The following is a 19,878-nucleotide window of genomic DNA, read 5'->3' as shown; positions in this document are numbered from 1 at the left end:
TTAGTGTTTCCTGTCAATTGGGCAGCATTTTCTTAAGAAAAGATAAAAATGCTAGGAGGTAACATGTTCTCTCATGAAGTGAAATTGCTGCATAATTAATTCTTTTATCCCTAGACAGCACAGGCTGTTGACTTCCAGGTATCATTTAAAATACTGTCATGTCTTAAAGTGATCTGGAAGTGGATGTTAAAAGCAGAGGAATGTTTCAATCAAGTGCTGACTTCGGAAACCCACCGCTTCCCCAACGAGCTAAAAGGTACACGGGAGGCCATGATCAAGAGCACCACAGAGACAAGCGCTTGGCACACTGAAGGCTCACTGTCAACTTGTAACAGTGTGAGCCCAGTAACTTTTCAAAGCCGAAATGAGGTCTGGACATGAGCAGCTTTTCAAAGCAGCCTTTGCTGAGGCCTGGTAGCTTTAAAAAAAAGAAGCTGTGAGAGGCGAAATACGGGCAATGTTTAGGAATTAAAATGTGATCTATCACTTAATTTACTAAAAAGAAGCACTGAGCTGAAGACAAGATATTTTGCTTTATTTGTTCATTCTTTCTTGAGCTAACTTTATGAAAAGGAGACGGGGAATTATATTTTTGGTGCTTAAGTTTAGCCATCTATAACAACAGTATTACTTGTCCTACTAATCTCATGAGTCTGACAAAAGGATAAATGAAATACCAGCTGTTTAAGCACTGCTAAAAATTTTAAGTACACAGAGGCGCAACATAACTTTTAAATTAATTAATTATTTTTTTATGGTGACATTGGTTAACATACTCCAGTAAGTTGCAGCTGTACATACGATATAACTTTTTAAAGATACCTGTTTTTAAATTTTGTAAGCATCTACAATGAAGTCATTTTAAGGGTATCAGTGCAACTGGTCAAATATACGTTATTGACGAAGTAACGTGGTGATAATTTTTCTCAGCCCTTTATGGAATTACATTTATTGACAAATATGATTTTTTGTCTTATCTGTTGCTACTCATTTTGTTTTACTTTTATAACTTAATACTTATAATAAATAAATCCAGTATAAATCTACTTAAAGTGAAAATCTGGAATGTTAGCTCATAAAATTACTAAGATCTCTGTCATTACACATCAAGAATATCTCAAAATCACTGCAAGGTTTTGTTTTAAATAAACGAGTTTCATAAAATCAAATTAACTTCCTATTATTGACATTCGAAATAAAAAAGGCAAAAACATTCATGGTTTCCGATAAAATCCACACCCATATCCTCGTCCCGCGGGACCCCTCGGCTTACCTCGTCGCCCTTCAGGACTTCGGCGCCGTCGAGTTCGCGGGTCTGGTTCGTCTTCACCGACGCCTCTCTCTCGAGGCTGGCTAACTTCTCCTTGGCTTCCTGCAGCTCCTCCGCTTTCGCTTCTTTTTTACGAGAAATGATGGAGGCCTAATCGAGCATTAAATATGAATATAAAATAAAACATATGACCAACGTTCTATTATCTTGGGAAATTATCTATATTTTTAGATTTTTACCAAGCAAAATTTTCAATATTACATTGGCTTCTCCTGACCCATCCTTCTCACCCTACTACGCATTCTCATCACCAGTTATATATTTAGTAGGAGCGTGCAATGTGTATTAAACGTCAACTCAAACGCACTTTGGAAGACCAAAGCTCTGCCAATATCGGACATGTCAGTCTTTATAGACAAAGCCCAGCTAATACACAAAAAAGGAATCACAGTGTCAACGTTGTACAATTCCCAATGAAATTAACAGACAGGCAATAACAATCAATGGCTGCTAACATCACCTTAAAAGAGACAACCAGATATTTTTACCACCAAATCAAAGTATTATAATATCACCCAGAAAGTATTCTAGCCAAAAAATATCAAACTAGAATCTGTTCAAGCATCTAGTTCTAATATACAGGAAATACAGGAAATAGAACACGTTAAAAGGACACCATAGAGTCACAATCAGTAAAGTAAAAACAGTGGAAAATGCTATAAGATACATTGCAGTAAATAAGTTCTTAAATAAATGAATATGAAAAAGAGAAGCTATAGATTAAAGAGACTTACACATATCAACCCAATGCAGTGTATGAATTCTGTATGGATCCTAATTAAAACAAATCAACTTAAAAATAAAAAGAGACAATCAAGGAAATCTGAACACTGACTGGATACTTGCCGATATTAAGAAACGATTAAAATTTCACATGTAGTATGTTGTTGTTGTTGTTTTTAAAGCCTTTATTTTTTTAGAGACAGATTCCGAAACATTTATAGATGAAATGATACGAAGTCAAAATCATCCGGTTGGGGCTGTGGGTATAGATGAAATAAGAACGGCCATGATGGCCATAGCTTTGGAACTCGTGAAGATTTACTGAACTGCTTCCTCTATCTTTGTAGATGGTTGAAATTTCCCATTATAAAAAGGTTTTTACAAATTCTAACATACTTGAAAAATGCTTTGTTATGTGGCTCAGTATTTTCTGAGGCTATAGAATGCTCTTCACACTAAACTCCCCCTGCCTGGGTTCTTTTCAGATAACCCATGGCTTTCATTTGAATCTTCTGTCTAGAAATACGTAACAACATACACACCCTCACAAATCTAAGAGTTGTGGGTAAAATGATAAATGCTTTAGCACTAAAATTTAATTAATTCTATACTTGCGAACTAAGTTGAAACTTGAAACAGTATATTGCCTTTAATTTATTAAAAATTATAAATATCCTGATTATAACACTCAAAGGTAAACTTTCATTTAAACAATCAAATCTCACACTCACAGATATAAACACCAACAGCTCTTATCACCACTGTTGGCAGACACTAAGGAAAGTAAACGTTATCAGGTGTATTGCGTTTCAAACTTGAACGTGCGTCTTTTGTGGCTTTTCCACAAATTCCTCGTTTTAATCTGGAGATTAGCAATGACAGAACATTTATTCTTTCCTTCCTTCTCACTTTAACACTGTAGATAACACAGCCTGTGGTGTTTATGAAGATGTTCAGAACTAAATAACGCACCAAAAGAATGGTCTTACCTGCTGCCTATACAGTGAGAGTTTGCCCTCAATTGGCTCATTTCTCATCATTTTCTTTTCGATTAGCTGATTGACCTGTGCGTTTATTTCATTTATCTAAAACAACATGAAAATAATAATAAGAAAAGGTTAAAACTCTCCTTATAATTATGCAAAGTGAGGGACATCTGGCCAAACTAAGCTTTGGATTTACTGTTCTTATCAGTGACCTGACTGATGGGAGGAACAGGTCCATTACCATTAGGAGTGGGTTATTATAATCACTTTTAGAAATAATTAACATTTCATGGTTCATCATATATATTTTTTACATAGTTTAATTGCTTCCATGGATTTAACCATCCATGTCTAAATATCCTAAAGTATTCCATGTAAAATAGCTGTGCACTATCATCAAAAAGACAATTCCTAAAAGTCTGAAGTTGTCCCCTCACATGGGTTGTGACTTTCAAGGCATTGTAAGTGATAAACCAAAGCCAGCCTCACATTCCCTGGGCTGACATGGATGATATTTGCAAACCCTGTTCTAATGATCTGTGACTCTAGCATAGCTGTCACTTATCCTTCTCATTAATCTAAACCTTTCCCAATGTAATAAAGTAATGCTTACTGAGGCCAAGAACCACACCGCCCCTCAACAAATAAAAAAAAAAAAATTAACATGGCTTTCAGTATATCTATCTTTTGAAAAGACTAGAGTTCTCCTGTTAATTCTATGAAATTAAATTTGAGCCAATCCGACTTGGACATCTAATTTCTATAAGTAAGCTAAAAGATGGCAGAGGTCAGAATTATGTATTTAATTATAATGCCTATTAAGCACATTAAAGGATTAGCAAGTCAAGACTGTTTAATCAATTTTCATGATATTTAATTGCTATTTTAAAAAAATATTCATCTGATTAGTGTTTTATTTCCAGGGAAGAAAAATGTTATAATGTAATACCAGGTTTCAATGAGCATTACAAGAAGGTTTAGACATTCCAAAGCTGGCATAAAAGGCCAATAGATATGTTAGCTTTAAATATAAAATTGCCATATTATTCTTGGAAGAAAATAAATAATGTTTAAATATTTTAAAACTGCTATATAATTATTATGAATACATGATATTATGAATCAATTATGTAGTATGAACACACAAACCTATGAGTCAATCATATGCACTTTTATCTATCTTCAAGTCACTGAGTTTCTTGATCAGTCTTTTTATTTCTTGACTAGGTTTTTAGAACATCGCTCATATTAAGTAACGTCTTTATATGCTATAATTTCTCATAAAGAGCAACTCCTCATAAGAGCACCAACTCAACACAGGTTAACTTAAGAGTCAAGAACAGGACAGCACAGAAAACAGCAGACATGATTTTCACAGGACTGGGGACGAGATAGAATTCGGAGCTATAAAAAGAAGATGACTGTCACTTACTTTAGATTCAAGTTCGAGAAGATCAGAATGGCCCATAGCAGGCTCTGAAACCACTTTTTGTAAAAAATGAAGTTCTTTTTTCTTGTTCTCTAATTCTTTAGGAAATTTTTCAGTTACCATATATGAATTAAACTTTATCTCCTCCTCTAGTCTCTTCATTAAACCTTTAAAAATAAAATAAATGAATATTGAGCCCAAGAGAATTGGTGTAGTGATATACTGTACACTTTAAAATACAAGACCTGGATAGTAGGGCATATCTGTCAAAATACCTAGTATATCTATCTGTATAATATCATATCTGTATAATATCAAATATAGTACCATAAAAGGTTAGCCATTGAAGTCTTTTTATGTTAATTAGAATGAGAATAAAAAAAGACAATTTACAAGGAGGAAATGTTTAAATAATTATAGGAAAAGTAATATTATGATCTTTCCAAATTACCACTTACTTCATTTATACTCCACAATATGCTAAAATAACATTTGCAGAGCCAGATATATTTTGGGTCACATTTTGCCTTCTAAGTAAGAAATCCACAAACCAGATGACAACACAAATCTAACCCAGGTTCTTTCTTTAACAAGTGGTCATTTACTCTTTTTCTTTTGCAATAGTTCTGAGGCAATTTATATTTCTATTTTAATACTTTATAAATGGTAATATGTTATACTTTGTCAGCTTTAATGAAGACATCTCTAAAGGTACACGTTAAAATCAGAAAAAGAGAAATTATCTCCTTTCATAAAAGTTTTCAGTTTTCCATGTTTGGTAGTTTTGATTTTATAAAGTATTAGTTTATACTTAAGTGGCAACTTAAATTATATTTTTAAGATTTAATAGTTTTCTTATTTTGGCAGAGTGCACAAATATACACACACACAGATTTTCAGTGAATAATGGTTTTGTTTTAAATTCCCAGCCTAGAGAGCTTTTAAAAGTTTATTTCAGATCTTTCCATTACACATTTACAAATTCTGGCTTGACTTTTTAAAACACTGGATTTCCGGTTTAAGTAATCTATGTACAAAGATTGCATAATAAACCTGGCCCAAAGCCTTAAAATTATTTTTAGTTCTGTTGTGCTAACCATATATTAACATGCAAAAATTTATTAATGGCAAATTCACAAGTTTTCCATTCATCCCTACAATTTCCCCCCTTTTTTTAGGGACTGGGGAAAGAGAGGGAAGAGAAAGTGTTTAATGAATCACAGTATAATTAGGCAGTCATTCCTATGTGGTTTCTGATTAAATCTACATCCTGGCTTCCTTAGCTATTAGATGACTAGTATTTCCATCTTCGAGCTCTTAAACATACTGCATGTAATCAGCCTTGCAAGGAATCAAAGTCTAAAATATTTAAAAAGATTTAATATCGTGGGGTTTTTCTAGAGAATTTTTATGAATTTGAGCTAAACTGACGACATGCTGGGGAGCAAGATCTCAAATGCTCCTGAGAAAAGATTTTAAATTCTTAAATATTATCTTCTCTATTAAAAAAAAAAGTTTCTAATTCTGGAAAACACAGACTAATCTATAGTGACAGCACTGTAGATTAGTTGCTGGGGATGAGCAGAGGGCAGAGCAGTGCAGGTGTGAGACATTACAAAGAGGCACAGGAAACGTTTTGGGGGTGATGAATTTGTTATCCTGATTAGATTGATGGTTTCGCCAGTGTATACATATGTCAAAACTTATCGAGTGTATACTTTAAGTATGTGCAGTTTATCATTTGTCCATTTTATTTCAATAAAGCCGTTAGATAACAGAGTTTCCGTCACATTTTAAATTCTTCTCCCAAAAATTTTAACTTAGACCTAGAAAAGTAGTCTTATGTTTCTATGCATTTTTTTAAAAAATTACCTTTTGAAATCCTGGTGAAATTAAATATACGGTCACCAATATCTCAGAAACTTTTTTATTAAAAACTCCCTGAAAACATGTCATTGATCCTAGTACAACTGAATGATTAGGATCTTTTATGTAACAAATTCACAAATGTGTAGAGCATAAAAATGTTTTATAATATGGCTGTAACTCTGAAAAAATACAAATTATGTTGCTATACTAAAAATGCTGTTATGTAAGTAAACAGAAAGAAACTTTTTATAAGCCATTGTTTGTTACTAAAGAATTTAGATCTATCTTATTAAACGAAATACTTGGATCAATTAATATCTGTTTACCCTACTCTTTTCCTAGGCTGCTGAATACAACCCTTAAACCATTTCCCAGAAAGATGTCGACAAAGCAAAAACTCCTTCCCAGCTTTGACTTAACTCAGCGGCCACCACGTCCAGGAAGCCTTTTGACTGTGTTGGAGTTTGGTGCTTTGCCTCTTTGTTTTCATAGAACCCTGTGCTAAGCTCCATTGGTATATTCATCATGCTGTATTATGTCTATTTCTATTCCTAACACTTAGCATAGTATGTGACCGTATTTATCGATCATCTACTTGGTATAGTAGATGATCGATAAATACTAAATTAATATACTATTTGTTTAAGCTGATTATTTCTTTTACTACTTAACAATGCAATTGATTTTATTGTTTAGCAGCATCTACTAACATATGATTTGTATTAACATTTTAAACCAAAATCCCAAAAGATACCGCAAACAGAACTTTGTCCATATTATTACTAAATAATTATGTATTTCCTGGCCCAAACAATCTATTTAGACTAGAAAGCCAAAGCAAAATAAAGACTATCAACTCAAATAAAAAATGAGACATTACCAATACTACAAATATCTTTGGATGTTCTGTTTAGTTGCCAGATTAAAACGTACTAACAAGAAATATTTAAGCTAATAAAATTAAGGATAACAGATGTTGCAGAAACACATGTTCAAGCTAAATTTTAAACTATTAAATAAGCTGTACTGATCAATTATTTTTCTGCACACCAAATCTTTCAATTCTTATACACGTTACCTTCATTTCCAAAATTTCACTTTTAATGGTAAATTCTGATAATTTCCTAGCAAGAGTAGGTGTATATGAACAGTTTGCTTATTGATATTAATTTTTAAATGGCTACAATTTAATGGATTTCTTTTGAAGATTCATCTTAATTTCTCATAGTAAAGATATGAAGGAATCTACATCAAACCCAAAGAATGTCTACTGAAAAGATATGTATTATACTAAAGAGGAAAAAGCATAAAAAAGTATTTTGTCTTGAAAATTAACATTCTACTAAAAAGTGAAAATTTACTGAATAATGACACCAACAACTAAAAGCACGGCAACTTCCAGGTAGTGCCTGAATCCCAATTTACAATGACTGAGAGTGAGAGAGTCCAGGGAAAGCAACTAGTTAATATATATTAACCAGATGTTTTGTAGGGAGTACTGTACTGGTTTCCTAAATATCAATTAAATATGCCATATTTCCTTGATTTATAAAATGTCATTAACTATAAGATACCATCGACTAAATTACACATCCCACGTTAAATGTACATAGAACACATAAGATGCATCCTAATTACAAAGACGATTAAAATGGGAAAAAATATGTGTCTAGAATTAAGGAAATATTGTATTATCTCTTTTTATAGCTTTATGGAGATATTATTTACATGCCATAAAATTCATCCATTTAAGTGTACAATTCGATGTTTTTTTTTTTCGTATATTTACAGAGTGATGCAACCATCAATCGATTTTAGAACATTTTATCAGCTGCAAAAGAAGCCTCTATACCCATTAGCGGTCACTTACTTTTCCCCCTCAACTGTCCTCCCTACGATCCCCAACCACAGGCGATCACTAGTTTGATTTCTATCGCTATGGATTTTGCTTTTTCTAGATATTCCATACAAATGGGATCACATAATATGTGGTCTTTTGTGACTAGTTTCTTTCAATTAACATGTTTGTGAGGTTCATACATGTCACAGGTATCAATAGTTTATTCCTTTTATTGTTGAATAATATTACGTTGTGTGGATATACCACATTCTGTTCATTCATTCATCAGTTTGGGGACATTTGAGTTGTTTCTACTTTTTGGCTATTATGAATAGTGCTGCTATGAATATTCCTGTACAAGTTTTTGTGTAGACACATGTTTTCAATTTTCTTGGGTAGATACTTAGTAATGAAATTGCTGGGTCATGTGATAACTGTGCGTTTAACATTCTGAGGAGCTGGCAAACTGTTTTCCAAAGAAGTTGCACCATTTCGTATTTCTACCAGCAACACGAGTTTCAGTTTTCTCTACGTTCTTATCGACAGTTGTTATTGTCTGTCTTTATCATAGTTATTCTATGTGTTATATCTTAGGAGTATAATATTTCATAGAACACTAAAGAAAAATGAATTAAGCCTCTAACAGCTGGAAATTTACACTGGAATATTTCTCCACTACCAACAGGAGCTCTGCACTGCTCTTCTAGTTGACGTGGTCTCCCTTCTGATGAACAAAAGTACTGTAAAAATGTCTAGGGTACTTCGGTGGTGTACTCTGGGATAGTAAAACAATTTATTCTCTATGTAAAGCTCAGGTGACAACAGAGCCAGGGACACTCGTGTTATTAGCACAACCCGAAATGTGAAAGAAAAAAAAAAACCACTCTGCTTTAAGGGTCTGACATTTTATTCTTTTTCTTTATAGCCCTGGCTTTAAAACGATTCACATTTTTTCTGACCATCTTTTTCTTCCTAACCTCCATCCTAAGTGCTTCACATGCTCTGACAAAACCCTGAACTGGAATTTAAAACCCCCGATGAAAAATTAAGGGTGTCCTCATCCGGAAGCAACACTCGACATGCCGAGAGATCGCCTGATGATAATACCCGTCAGTCGACCACTTAAAGGAAGACTACTGTTTAAATTAATATTCTCTCATCACCTACATCACATAATTTCCACTTACTTTCAGGCTTTGCATCTGCTGCCGCGTGGCGCATACTCTTCAGCTGGTTTTGTACTCTTTGCAGTCTCTGCACTGCATGAAACAGCTTTAAAATACAAGCAGATCCGTTACTTGTTTAGTCTATTGAAACCCACCACTCATACAGACAAGCAGTGAAAAATACAAGTACCACATAACTCTTGTGAGATAAAAAGAACTAAGAAAATTCCTATGTTAAACCCAAAATGTAACTGGTTCTCTCAATATCTTTTCATATTTTTAAAAAAAAAAAAAAAGCGCTTTAGTAACTTTTTAAATTATTTGTTGAATTTGGTGATCAAGGAAAAATACTTCTTACAGAAATAGACGTGCCAGGCTTTTCTCATTACGACATGGTTTTCTTAACTCTAAGGAATGCGAGCATCTTTACAAATGACAGCTCAGAATCAGAAACTGATGCTCAGTAACCGTTCGCGGGCCTGGCAATGCAGTTTAGTGCTGCAGTGGAACTCCTGTGAGGCCAAGACAAGTTCTAAGACGGCCACGCACCTCAACTGCCCATGTAGAAGGAAATGGGGCTGATTCAAACTTTTAATGTAGAAGTCTGCTCAGTCTTAAGGCAGACTTTTAACAAAATGAAAGTAATATTTTCTGGCCAAATTATTTTTCCTTTAAGGTAAAGTCTAAAAACATGGCGTGTGGGTGTTTTTGACCCTTTTCATGATCTGTTTATTTGCCACTGGAGTAAAGTGTAGAGGATCCTGTGATCAGTGAAATAGAAAGGATGTTCTTACAGTCCGAGAGTCTTAGGACACCCTTGAGAGATTCTAGAATTTTTATCAACAGTTACCCTTACCACTTAACATTACAACGAATATTCTGTAATGTTGGAACAATACGGGTTAAGCACAGGCCAAAAGACAGTGGACAGATACATTAGGAGTATATGACCCAAAACGCGGTGGTGGTGTTGTGGTCGGCACCACAAAATACTCTTGAAAGAGTATTCCAGCATGTTAACAAAGGCGAACAGGAGTTTCTAATGTTCGTTCTTCACATTCGAATTATCAGAAGGAACCATTTCTTTCATCATGAGAATATAATCTTTTATGTGGATACCTGATTCTTTTGTTCCTGTTTCTGTTGTGCAAGAAATTCTTCTCTCTCTTTTTCGACTCGAAGTTGCCTTGCTATTTTAAGCATCCGTTGATGATTCTGAACTGTCTCCACCTACAGTAAGGGAATAAGTAGTACATGATACCGTCAAGTTTAAGAACGAAATCAGCATGTCATGTGACTCAGACATCCACTTATCATTTCCTTTTGGTAAGCAGTACTCCCTAGAGATGACAGTAAAGCTCCAGACCCCGGGTCCTTAGAAGTTTTGAGCTCCTGCCTGGGGAGATTCCCTTTCAGTCAGTGTCATCTGAGCCCACTCTTGACCTCCACCCACACCTTGCCTAATCTGTATTTACATTCCTAAGTCTTTGCAAGTGCTTGGGACTTGAAGCCAAAGTCTTACAGTGCTAATTCTTGCCTTACCCTTTTCTTCAAGCGTTCAACTCTCTTAACAAGCTGATCCTTTTCTTCCTCCATTGCACTGATATCCTAAAAAGTGGTCAAGAAGACATGATTAGAAAGAGTATTCTTTGTAAAATTAAATACATTTTGATGTGATTATGGAGCTGCCATTTTCATCACTTATAGTCGTCGTGTTAGAGAACGGAGACCCTCTTTCGGATGAAGGACATTGCTATCCTTTCCCCGACCCCTGCCCAGGGTTCTTTTTGCACTGTGATTTATTTGGCAGCTTGGTGTTCATCTAGAAAAGCAACTAAAACAGGTTATAATGGAGCCAGGTAAAGCTGCCAGCCAGCACATTTGTGTTCCGATTCCAGATATGGGCACATGACTTTTCAAAAATCTTCTATAACGGAAAGTGTGCAGGTCTAAAAACATGAACAACAGCTGCTGACATCCCATCTGCTTTGCTAAATACCAAACTGTATTCTGCCAATTTTCCATCAAAATTATTTTTAAAGCTATGGTGTTTTCAAGACATAACTTTGTGTCTGGTTTTGTCAATTAACCAGTTCTCTTCCTGAAAACAGACTACAAAAATAGACCAGCTCCATAATATTTTCTAGAGAAAACATAAAATTTCTTGCTAAACCTAAAAACCTATAGTCTAACTAGCACAGTAATATTAAAAGGAAAACTATATATAGTAGTCGGTACTGAGAGGATTTGGGGAAACAGGCATTGTTATTCTCTACTGATGGCATTGTATTAAAGAACAATATGAAAAGTCTTAAAATAAATGTGTATACCTTCTAGCCCAGTAATTCTACCTCTGGGAATCTGTCCTAATAACATATCCATGAAAGGTTACTGACTGCTCTATAAGGAGTCTCATGGTGCTAATTATATCTAAAATTTGGAAATGGCCCAAATGTCTGAAGATTATTAAATAAACTATGGTATAATACTATGAAAGTCATTAAAAATTATGCAGAAGAATGCTTAATGACGTGAGAAAAAGTCATGATAAGACATGACGTGACAGAAGCAGATTACGACACTTATATATAGTATAACGACAACATAAAGGTTTAAATAGATTCACTGAAATGTCAGCAGATCTATCTAGAACGTTGGATTATGACTGAGTTATTTTCTATTTCTTGCTCTGTCACATTTTCTATACAGGATATGTTCAAAAATACTTTCGTTGGTAATAACTGTGAAATTAAAATTACGGACTCTATTTGATCATTTTGGTTTACTCATATGACATAACGGAAAAAGAGCAGGTGGACATCTGTCACTCTTCTTCCATGCTATGTTATAAGCATCTACTTACGGGTCTTCCTCCCCCACTATATGTGAGTTCGTCTTTCATTTCTAATACATCCAACAAACTGCTACTGAGAACCTGTCACGTGCAGAGCACTGAGATTGGCAATGGGCATATAGTGATGAACGAGACACATACAGACATGGCCCTTGGCCTTGTAGGGCTTAAAGACAGTTGGGAAGACAGACAGTAAAGTAATTATAAGTTTAAAGAGTGTAATAAAATGAAAAAGGGGAACTGAGAGAACTAATCTCTCTAGAGAATCAGGGGAGGCCTCCCCGAGAAAGCAACTTCTAATGTTTCTTGATTGAATGAGAAGATAAAGATGACAATGATAACTCAGGAATTATAAAAATATGAATTCCACAAAAGTGAGAATCAGTGAGTGTTTGAGAAAGAACTTATATACCTGGTGAGAATGTAAATATTTTTTGGAGAACATTATGTAACCTGCATCAAAAGTGCTAAAAAGTTTCACATACTTTAATAAGTAATTCCATTTCCAAAAATTTATTCTAAGGAAACAATCATATATACACAAAAATAAGTTTATATAGAAGGTAATCACAGCATCATCTGTAATAGCAAAAAATGAAAACAAATAAAACCAGAAATGCTTAAACTATCCATACTATGAAATATTATTTAGTCATTAAAAATCATTGTATTATAGAAAGATAACAATGGGAATATATTCACAATATAATCATTTGAAAAGACACAAATAATTACGAATAGCATGATCTCCTCTACAGATACATGAAAAAAAAAAAAAAAAGCCTGAAAGGATATGCAACAAAATGTTAATGGACAATTTTTTTTGTTCTTTTTTCTACTTTCTACAATATATATCGGATATCTATACACCCATGGTAGTAGTCTATACAGTATAAAGAACTCGCTGTAAATTTACTCTGCCCTTATTAATTTCTCCAGTAGAGAACTAGCAAAAGTCCTACAAAAGAAAACCTACCTTGTGCTATCACTAGTTTCCATGTATTCTTAAGACTCATATAGAATCAACTAAAAACAAAAACGCTAAACCTAATATTATTCAAATCCAAAAAAATTCTGTTGTATTTTTTTCTTTACCCTTCTTATTTCTGCTGTAGAAAATCCGGATGTCTTAAGTTGCTCACATTCTTTATGCAGAGTTTTAAAGGCTTCCATCAACTCTTCATACTGAAAAACAAGTTAAAAAATGATAAACCAATGACTAGATACAGCAGGCGGTCCTTAATCAGGTTACCTGTTAACACAGAGCGATCACTTAAATCATTATAAGAACAGAATTAAAAACACATCTTTAAACATTTATTTAGGACACGAAAATGTAGGTCTGATAATCTGGTCATTAAATACTTTCCTGCTTCCTCTCTGGTTACTTTCCCACCTCGCACCCTATGCTGTAGCTACCCGGATCTTTCAGACCCTGGAGCATTCCACACTCTCACTTCCCGTTCACACCCTAGTCCCTCTGACTCCCCTCATCCCTAACCTGGATAACTCCCATTTGTCCTTCGTCCTTCAGGTATCAGCATAGATACCACTCCTTTACCGGAAGACTTCTCCAGCCCCGTATTAGAATATCATGATATCAGAGTAGACACCACCTAAAATTATAATTGTCTAGTTACTCATCTGTCTCCTTCCATTAGACAGTGAGAGCCAGGAAGACAAGAATTACAGTGATCGTGTATACTTTTGTATCCCTGGGGCCTAGCACAGTGCATAATTTATGTAAGTATTCAATGAAAAGTAGATTAATGAATGAAAAAAATCATAACTCCTACCTAGTTTTAAAAAAATAGTATTTTCTGTGGGCAATGATGGAAAATTAATGATATTTTTCTTAACTGATCATATCCTATAAATCATTCTAAAACTATTTAGAAAGACAATGTGCATTTTTTATTAGGGTCTTGGCTAAATGTGTAAGTCATTTTACATATTCGCTTCAGATACATTTCAAGAACAAATATTTTTTATAATCATTAATTCTTCCATTAATTAGCGGGGCATATTTAGTACAAACTATTAATACACTTCCTTCAGAGGAATTCATTTTATCAAATTTATTGATGGGGGAGTGTAGGGAGGAGAAAATATTTCACATTTACACTTTCCCTATTTCCTACATGAGATGAAGCCTTCGAAGGTAGGGGCTGGGGCGGTCTCATTCTGCTGTACTTCCCCTATGGCATGTCCTGTAGCATTTGATATACCGTTTGCATAAATCTTTCAACTGCAGAAATGTCTTAAGAGATCAATATTGACTCTGTTTTGAATTACTGCCATGGCCACCCAAAATAACTAAATACGTGGATAAAAAAATCATTTAGTTAATTCAAACCATATTTTGAGCACATACCATATAGAAGCAACTGTACAAAACCCTGGAGGTTAAAAAAAAAAAGAAAAAAGATGACTAAGACATGATGCCTGTTTTCATAGACCTCACAATCTATTGGGGGAGATGGTCTGATAAACCATTCACCACATACCATAAATTTTATCCCATAAGTATAGGCATAGACCAGCGCATATCAGTCGATGTACATACTTATGGAATAAAACCACAAAGTGCTAAACATAGGCATTTTAAAAAATCAGTTCTTTGAAGTCTTAATCCTGAATCCTCTCTTTCCATAGTCTCTGACCAGCAATGTGCTCTGAACTGCAGGGGACAGCCCAGCCAGAACCCCCAGTAGCCAAGAGCTTTAGGACAAAGGCCCAAACCCAGTGTTACCCCAAAACAATGGTGAGGAAAAATGCATTGGCATTTCAAATACTCAGCCCTTTCTCAACCTTCTGCCTAACTAGAAAGTCCTCTGAGATTGCAAGCCCAGCTTCTCTGTCTATACACAAACTTCCCTGGGGATCACACATCCATTTTGCCTGGAAGAGTGTCAATTTATACTTTTTCTCCTGGTGCGATTATTATAATAGCCTCTTTTCTCTCTGATTTGGATGACAAATTGTACAGCCCCCTAACTGGTCAGCAAAGTGTCTTGCAGTCCTAAGCCTAGAATTCTATCTACCCATAATTCTTAACTTCAGGGTTTTTTCTATCCACATACTCCTATTACTAAATTGGTATTTGTGTGCAAAGTCAATATTTTGATATATGATTAGAGTTGAACAAAAATTGATAACTGTTTTACTTTTTGGTGCCACCTGGAAATACAGGGACAGAAAATAGAGATTAACATGTATTTGAACATGCGCACCTTGAAATCCATTACAGGCCATTTTAAAATAACATTATGGATTGAATACCTGTTTATTGGTATCGGCCACAGTTTCATCCTGAAGAAACTCACTTGGTACTTCAAGTTTTATCAAAAAACGGGCTAAATATGCTCTTTTCTTCAGTTCATTAGTTCTCTGAAGAAGCCAGTGGAGCACTGGGTAAATTACAGGTTTACTTCCAATCACCAGACCCTGACGGAAGGTACTCCTAAAAAAATAAAACACATACAAGCACACACACACATGTAAACCTTGAGAAGAGATAACATTTACTTACAATGTGATTTACAACGTCCTGAGTGCTTCCCATGACTATTTCAAAAAGATAAACCATAGCTATTCGAAAGTCAGTCTGCACATTCACAATAAACATAAGATTAGGCCTTCATACATCACTGGCCTACATGGGAAGCTTGTGTTGGAAGCGCTAGTTGGTACAGTCAGCTTTAATACTTCACTTCATCGACTGGGCAGGTTTAAGTTACTGTTTTTATCTAGGATGGGATCTTGACAATAGAAAGGGAGAGTGGATCTGCCTGACTTTTTTGATTAGGACAACAAACTAACCCTTTGTTTGATGTCTGTATGACAAAATGACATTCAAAGTTCAAGATTGTTTTGAAATTCAGTGATGTTCCGAGGCCACTGACTTAGGGAGACCAGGCGTTGCCTAGGAAGACTGACTACAGCCTGTGTAGTGATTTGGGTAGCGAAGTGTGGTTTTAAGAAAGCAACACGTGATCAGATTCTTACATGTCTGTGGCATTTCCTGGAGGTCTGTATTTAAGAATACCAAGGAGGCTCAACATTCGTTTGGCTGTCTGCTCTGGCATCTCCTCCCTGATATCGACAACTTGCTAACGAATAACAAAAATTGAAGAAAAAAAAAAGTTATTGTTGTATATCTAACAAAGAACAATGTTTAAACTCACAAAATATCTCTGCTAAAGTATAATAGGCACAATGGTCTCTTCATAAAACAGATTAAGTACAGAGGTCCCCAGGTTCCAAGTGACGGTGCATGCAAGTCAGATCAGGATTCGTATTAAGAATGTCAAGGTTAAAAAAGTCTCTAGAGGAAAAGGCCTATAGATGAGAGTCATGAACTAACTTGCAATACAATAAAACCTTTTGTAAAATTTTGCATTATCATTCCAGGACCAAGTTTATTTATATTTGGAAGTAGAGAAATATTTTCTAAATAAGGTACAAGTAGATAATTTTATCTCATGGAGAAAGCTTAATGATCATTTACTATTACTTTACAAGCATAAGGCCTGTAAAATAAGGCCTTTTGACAATAAAGCCCAAAGAGGTTAATAATTTGCCTAAGACAGATATTTAGAGACAGAAGCTAGCTTTCCTGCCACCCTTTTCATCACAGAGAAAGGAGAGACTCTTACCTTTGGGTCAATCTCGGCCAGAACATCATTGAGAACTTGTAATAGTTGCATTGGCTCCAGGGAATCGAATGTGATTAAATTATAGTTCTTTCTAAAAGGCTCCTTATTGAGATTGTCCACAATGAATTTGATTTGGTCACTCATAATTAGGTCTTATACCTTGAACTAAAGAATAAAAATAGAGAACAAATTCCTCACTATTGATAACAAAAGTTCTGGGAAAAAATCAATATTTAAGTTTATGGGAAGTAGGAATGAAAAATATAATTTTACATGGAATGCAAAAGCTGTGAAGGTTATTTTATTGAAAGAAATCAGGATGTGAAGACTTTATTATGAATGCTACAGTATATACTATTAATATTTAATGGAAAATGTTTGAGGGTATGAATTTGGTGTGACAGCAATCATTTGAATTAACACTGATTAACATGGGCAAATGAATAATAAATTACACTTATCTTAACATCTCTACCGTTCAGCTCCACAACTCTACCCAGGGGTAAAAACTTGTTAAGTTGCAGATATGCTTCTAATTTTTTTTATTAGTAGCCTATGTGTAAAAATTGGGAGATATTTTTTACATTCAAATCCAGATTTCCAGTCTCTCTTGAAAATCAGATCTGGCAACCCTGGGCCCATATTTTTGCATAGCCACACCCAACTGAAGCTGACCATAGGCTGCAAGCTTTAGCCCGGGTACACCGTGTTTGGTTTGATTTTGGTTTCCTCCACCAAGCACTCTTCACCCACTGATGTTATGGGCTTGGCCCTGTGGGCATCGACTCGGGCACCTGTGAGTAAGTCAGGCCTTCATTTCCTCTGCCTTCAATAAGGTAAGAGCCTCATGCTTTCTGGTCTCCATCTCTCCCATTCCAAATCATTGGTAGGCTTCTCACTGCCCACAAAATAAAGTTCAAACTTCTTGGAGTTCAAGACACTTCAAGATCTAGCTCAGTTTAGCCTTTCCCAACTTTATTTCCAAATTGTTACTTCTCACCCTTTGAAACTCCCGCAGACGACAATAGTCTCTGCTCCCCAGCTGTTCCACCTCTGCCTTCAGTTAATGCTATTTTCTCTGCCTAGAAGAACTGTTCTCCCCTTCAGGTGTGCAAATCCTAACCGTTTCCGCCCTGCTCTCCAAAGGCAGCTTCCTCCACGCTGTCCCCCACGTTGACCACACTTCATCTGCTCTGCTCTCCTAGACTTACTTTTCTATTTTGTACTAGTTTCTATTTTGTACTAGTCGCTTCGTTACTAAACTGCAAATTCCATGAGGATATATCTGTGCCTAATTCCATCTCTGAACACCCACTACATTGAACTGCAGTGACTTCTTCCACTAGACTGAGTGAATTTGTTCAGAGGCCCAAGGTCAAACAACAACAACGACATAAGCTTAAGTAGGCTAGCGGTGAGAAAGACTGTACCTTTTTTAAAAATTGGGTTATCTGATTACTTAATTGCTTAAATAGCTTTACCAAGGTTCTTTGTGTTTTCTGCATGCAGATATCACTCGCTTAATATGGGGGGAAGTAGTAGAAATTTTGCAGGCAGGCAATTTTTTTAACCATGAATTTTAAAAATGGACTTAAAAATGAACGGCTAAAAGAAATAAAGAAAACATTACTTTAGTGCTCCCTAATAGTTTTTAACCATGAAATGGATAAATGTTGTTTTACTCAAGTCATTCGTTGGGGTAGCAAGCACTTGCTCTGAAATAGGTTTCTTATATTAAGTGAATGGAGCTGGATATTTAGAAAACATCAAAATGTAAAGATATTATCATTTCTCCATAATTATGATAAAATTATGAATAAATAATTATTATTGTTAAATAATAAATCAAAAGACAGTAGAAGGAATAACCAATGTGGTTTATAAATTTGAGGTTTTCTTTGAACTATAAAGAGAAAACCTCTACAGAAATTAAATAAAAAGCCACATTGGAGATGCAAGTTTTCCAATATTAAAAGTACTTTAAGTGAAAAAAGAAAAAAGTATTTTAAGGGAAAGTCCACGTCATAACCTTCATAGACATATATTTAATTTTTAATGATTTTGAAGTTAAGTATAACACACACACGGTTTCCCTTTCAAAGAAAACGAAACACTTGGGTAAACAAGTAAAACATTACCAGGAGAGGAAAAGAAATTAGTTGGGTGACCCCCTAGTTGCCCACCAGCTTTCAGATGGTCACCGCCTAAGGACAAAGATGGAGTGAACAGGTAGGTTGTCTATGCCCAGGGGGCTCCGTGCTCCAAAATTAGCAAAAGCAATTACGCTCCCTGTTCCAGCGGAAAGTCGCCACGCTAGTTCACAAGCACTTACCCTCCTCAGCACTCGAGGGGTGGGGACAGAATTAAAACCGGGACGTGCGTTTATCTGGCACAACTCGGGACAGAAGCCACGCTGCCCTGGTCTCGGGCTGGCACCAGCGCGGGACCCGCGGCCTCGTGCGATTCCCCAAAGTAGTGTCCCCCGGACCCTGGGGATCGGGAGAGGGGACAGGGGACCCCACATGCGACCCAGGCACGTCTGGGCTCCCCGCCGGGGGCGCGGCCTGGATCACCACGAGGCCCGGCAGGGGCCGACCCCCGATGTGGGGGACTTCATTGCTGCGACCCCTCTACTGGCGAGACGCTGCACTGGGGAGGGGAGGAGGACGGAGTGCTCTCCTAGTTCGGGGTTCGGGGAGATTTCCGACCGCGGGTTGGCGAGGTTACCTCAAATTCTCCTCACGGAACCACTTTCCCCCACCCCCTGGAAGTATCCGGGCGCTTGTCGGTTAGACACGAACTCCTTGGCAACGGTTGCTAGGCCGTGGCGCGCGTCACTTCCGCCCGGGAGCGCCGCGCGTTTCCGGTGGGGGGGCGGCTCGGGCGCGCGCGGCCGCGGGGGCTTGCGGGGGTGCACGGCGGATGGGGCGCTGGGCCGTGCGCACAGTGGGCTCACAGGTCACAGGTTCTGAGCCACGGCGGCCAGCTTGGCGTATTTGGGGTAGTTATCGGTAATAAGCCTT

The 19,878-nt window shown here is 36.2% G+C and overlaps 1 protein-coding gene across 3 annotated transcripts in view; it reads right to left on the bottom strand.

Annotated features, from left to right (window-relative positions):
- IFT81 (intraflagellar transport 81) overlaps positions 1-19,677 on the bottom strand; it is a 65,826-nt gene extending 46,149 nt beyond the window's left edge. Inside the window, exons 1-11 of one of the 3 annotated variants that reach the window (XM_016149656.2) lie at positions 19,583-19,677; positions 16,856-17,020; positions 16,206-16,309; positions 15,480-15,660; positions 13,293-13,382; positions 10,886-10,951; positions 10,463-10,573; positions 9,365-9,449; positions 4,472-4,635; positions 3,043-3,138; positions 1,274-1,420 (exon numbers count right to left, since the gene is read on the bottom strand). In XM_016149656.2, coding sequence (XP_016005142.2) covers positions 1,274-1,420; positions 3,043-3,138; positions 4,472-4,635; positions 9,365-9,449; positions 10,463-10,573; positions 10,886-10,951; positions 13,293-13,382; positions 15,480-15,660; positions 16,206-16,309; positions 16,856-16,999 — 1,188 coding nt within the window. In that variant the 5' untranslated portion in view covers positions 17,000-17,020; positions 19,583-19,677. Of the gene's footprint in view, positions 1-1,273; positions 1,421-3,042; positions 3,139-4,471; positions 4,636-9,364; positions 9,450-10,462; positions 10,574-10,885; positions 10,952-13,292; positions 13,383-15,479; positions 15,661-16,205; positions 16,310-16,855; positions 17,021-19,187; positions 19,561-19,582 lie in introns of those variants that run through there. The other 2 variants (XM_016149657.2, XM_016149659.2) reach the window with 2 other exon arrangements.
- Positions 19,678-19,878: the final 201 nt, after the last annotated feature.

Source organism: Rousettus aegyptiacus, unplaced genomic scaffold (assembly GCF_014176215.1).
Source record: "Rousettus aegyptiacus isolate mRouAeg1 unplaced genomic scaffold, mRouAeg1.p scaffold_m13_p_5, whole genome shotgun sequence".
Classification (NCBI taxonomy): domain Eukaryota; kingdom Metazoa; phylum Chordata; class Mammalia; order Chiroptera; family Pteropodidae; genus Rousettus; species Rousettus aegyptiacus.
The sequence above is the reverse complement of the archived record's forward strand: the minus strand, read 5'-3'. Positions and strand labels throughout refer to the sequence as shown.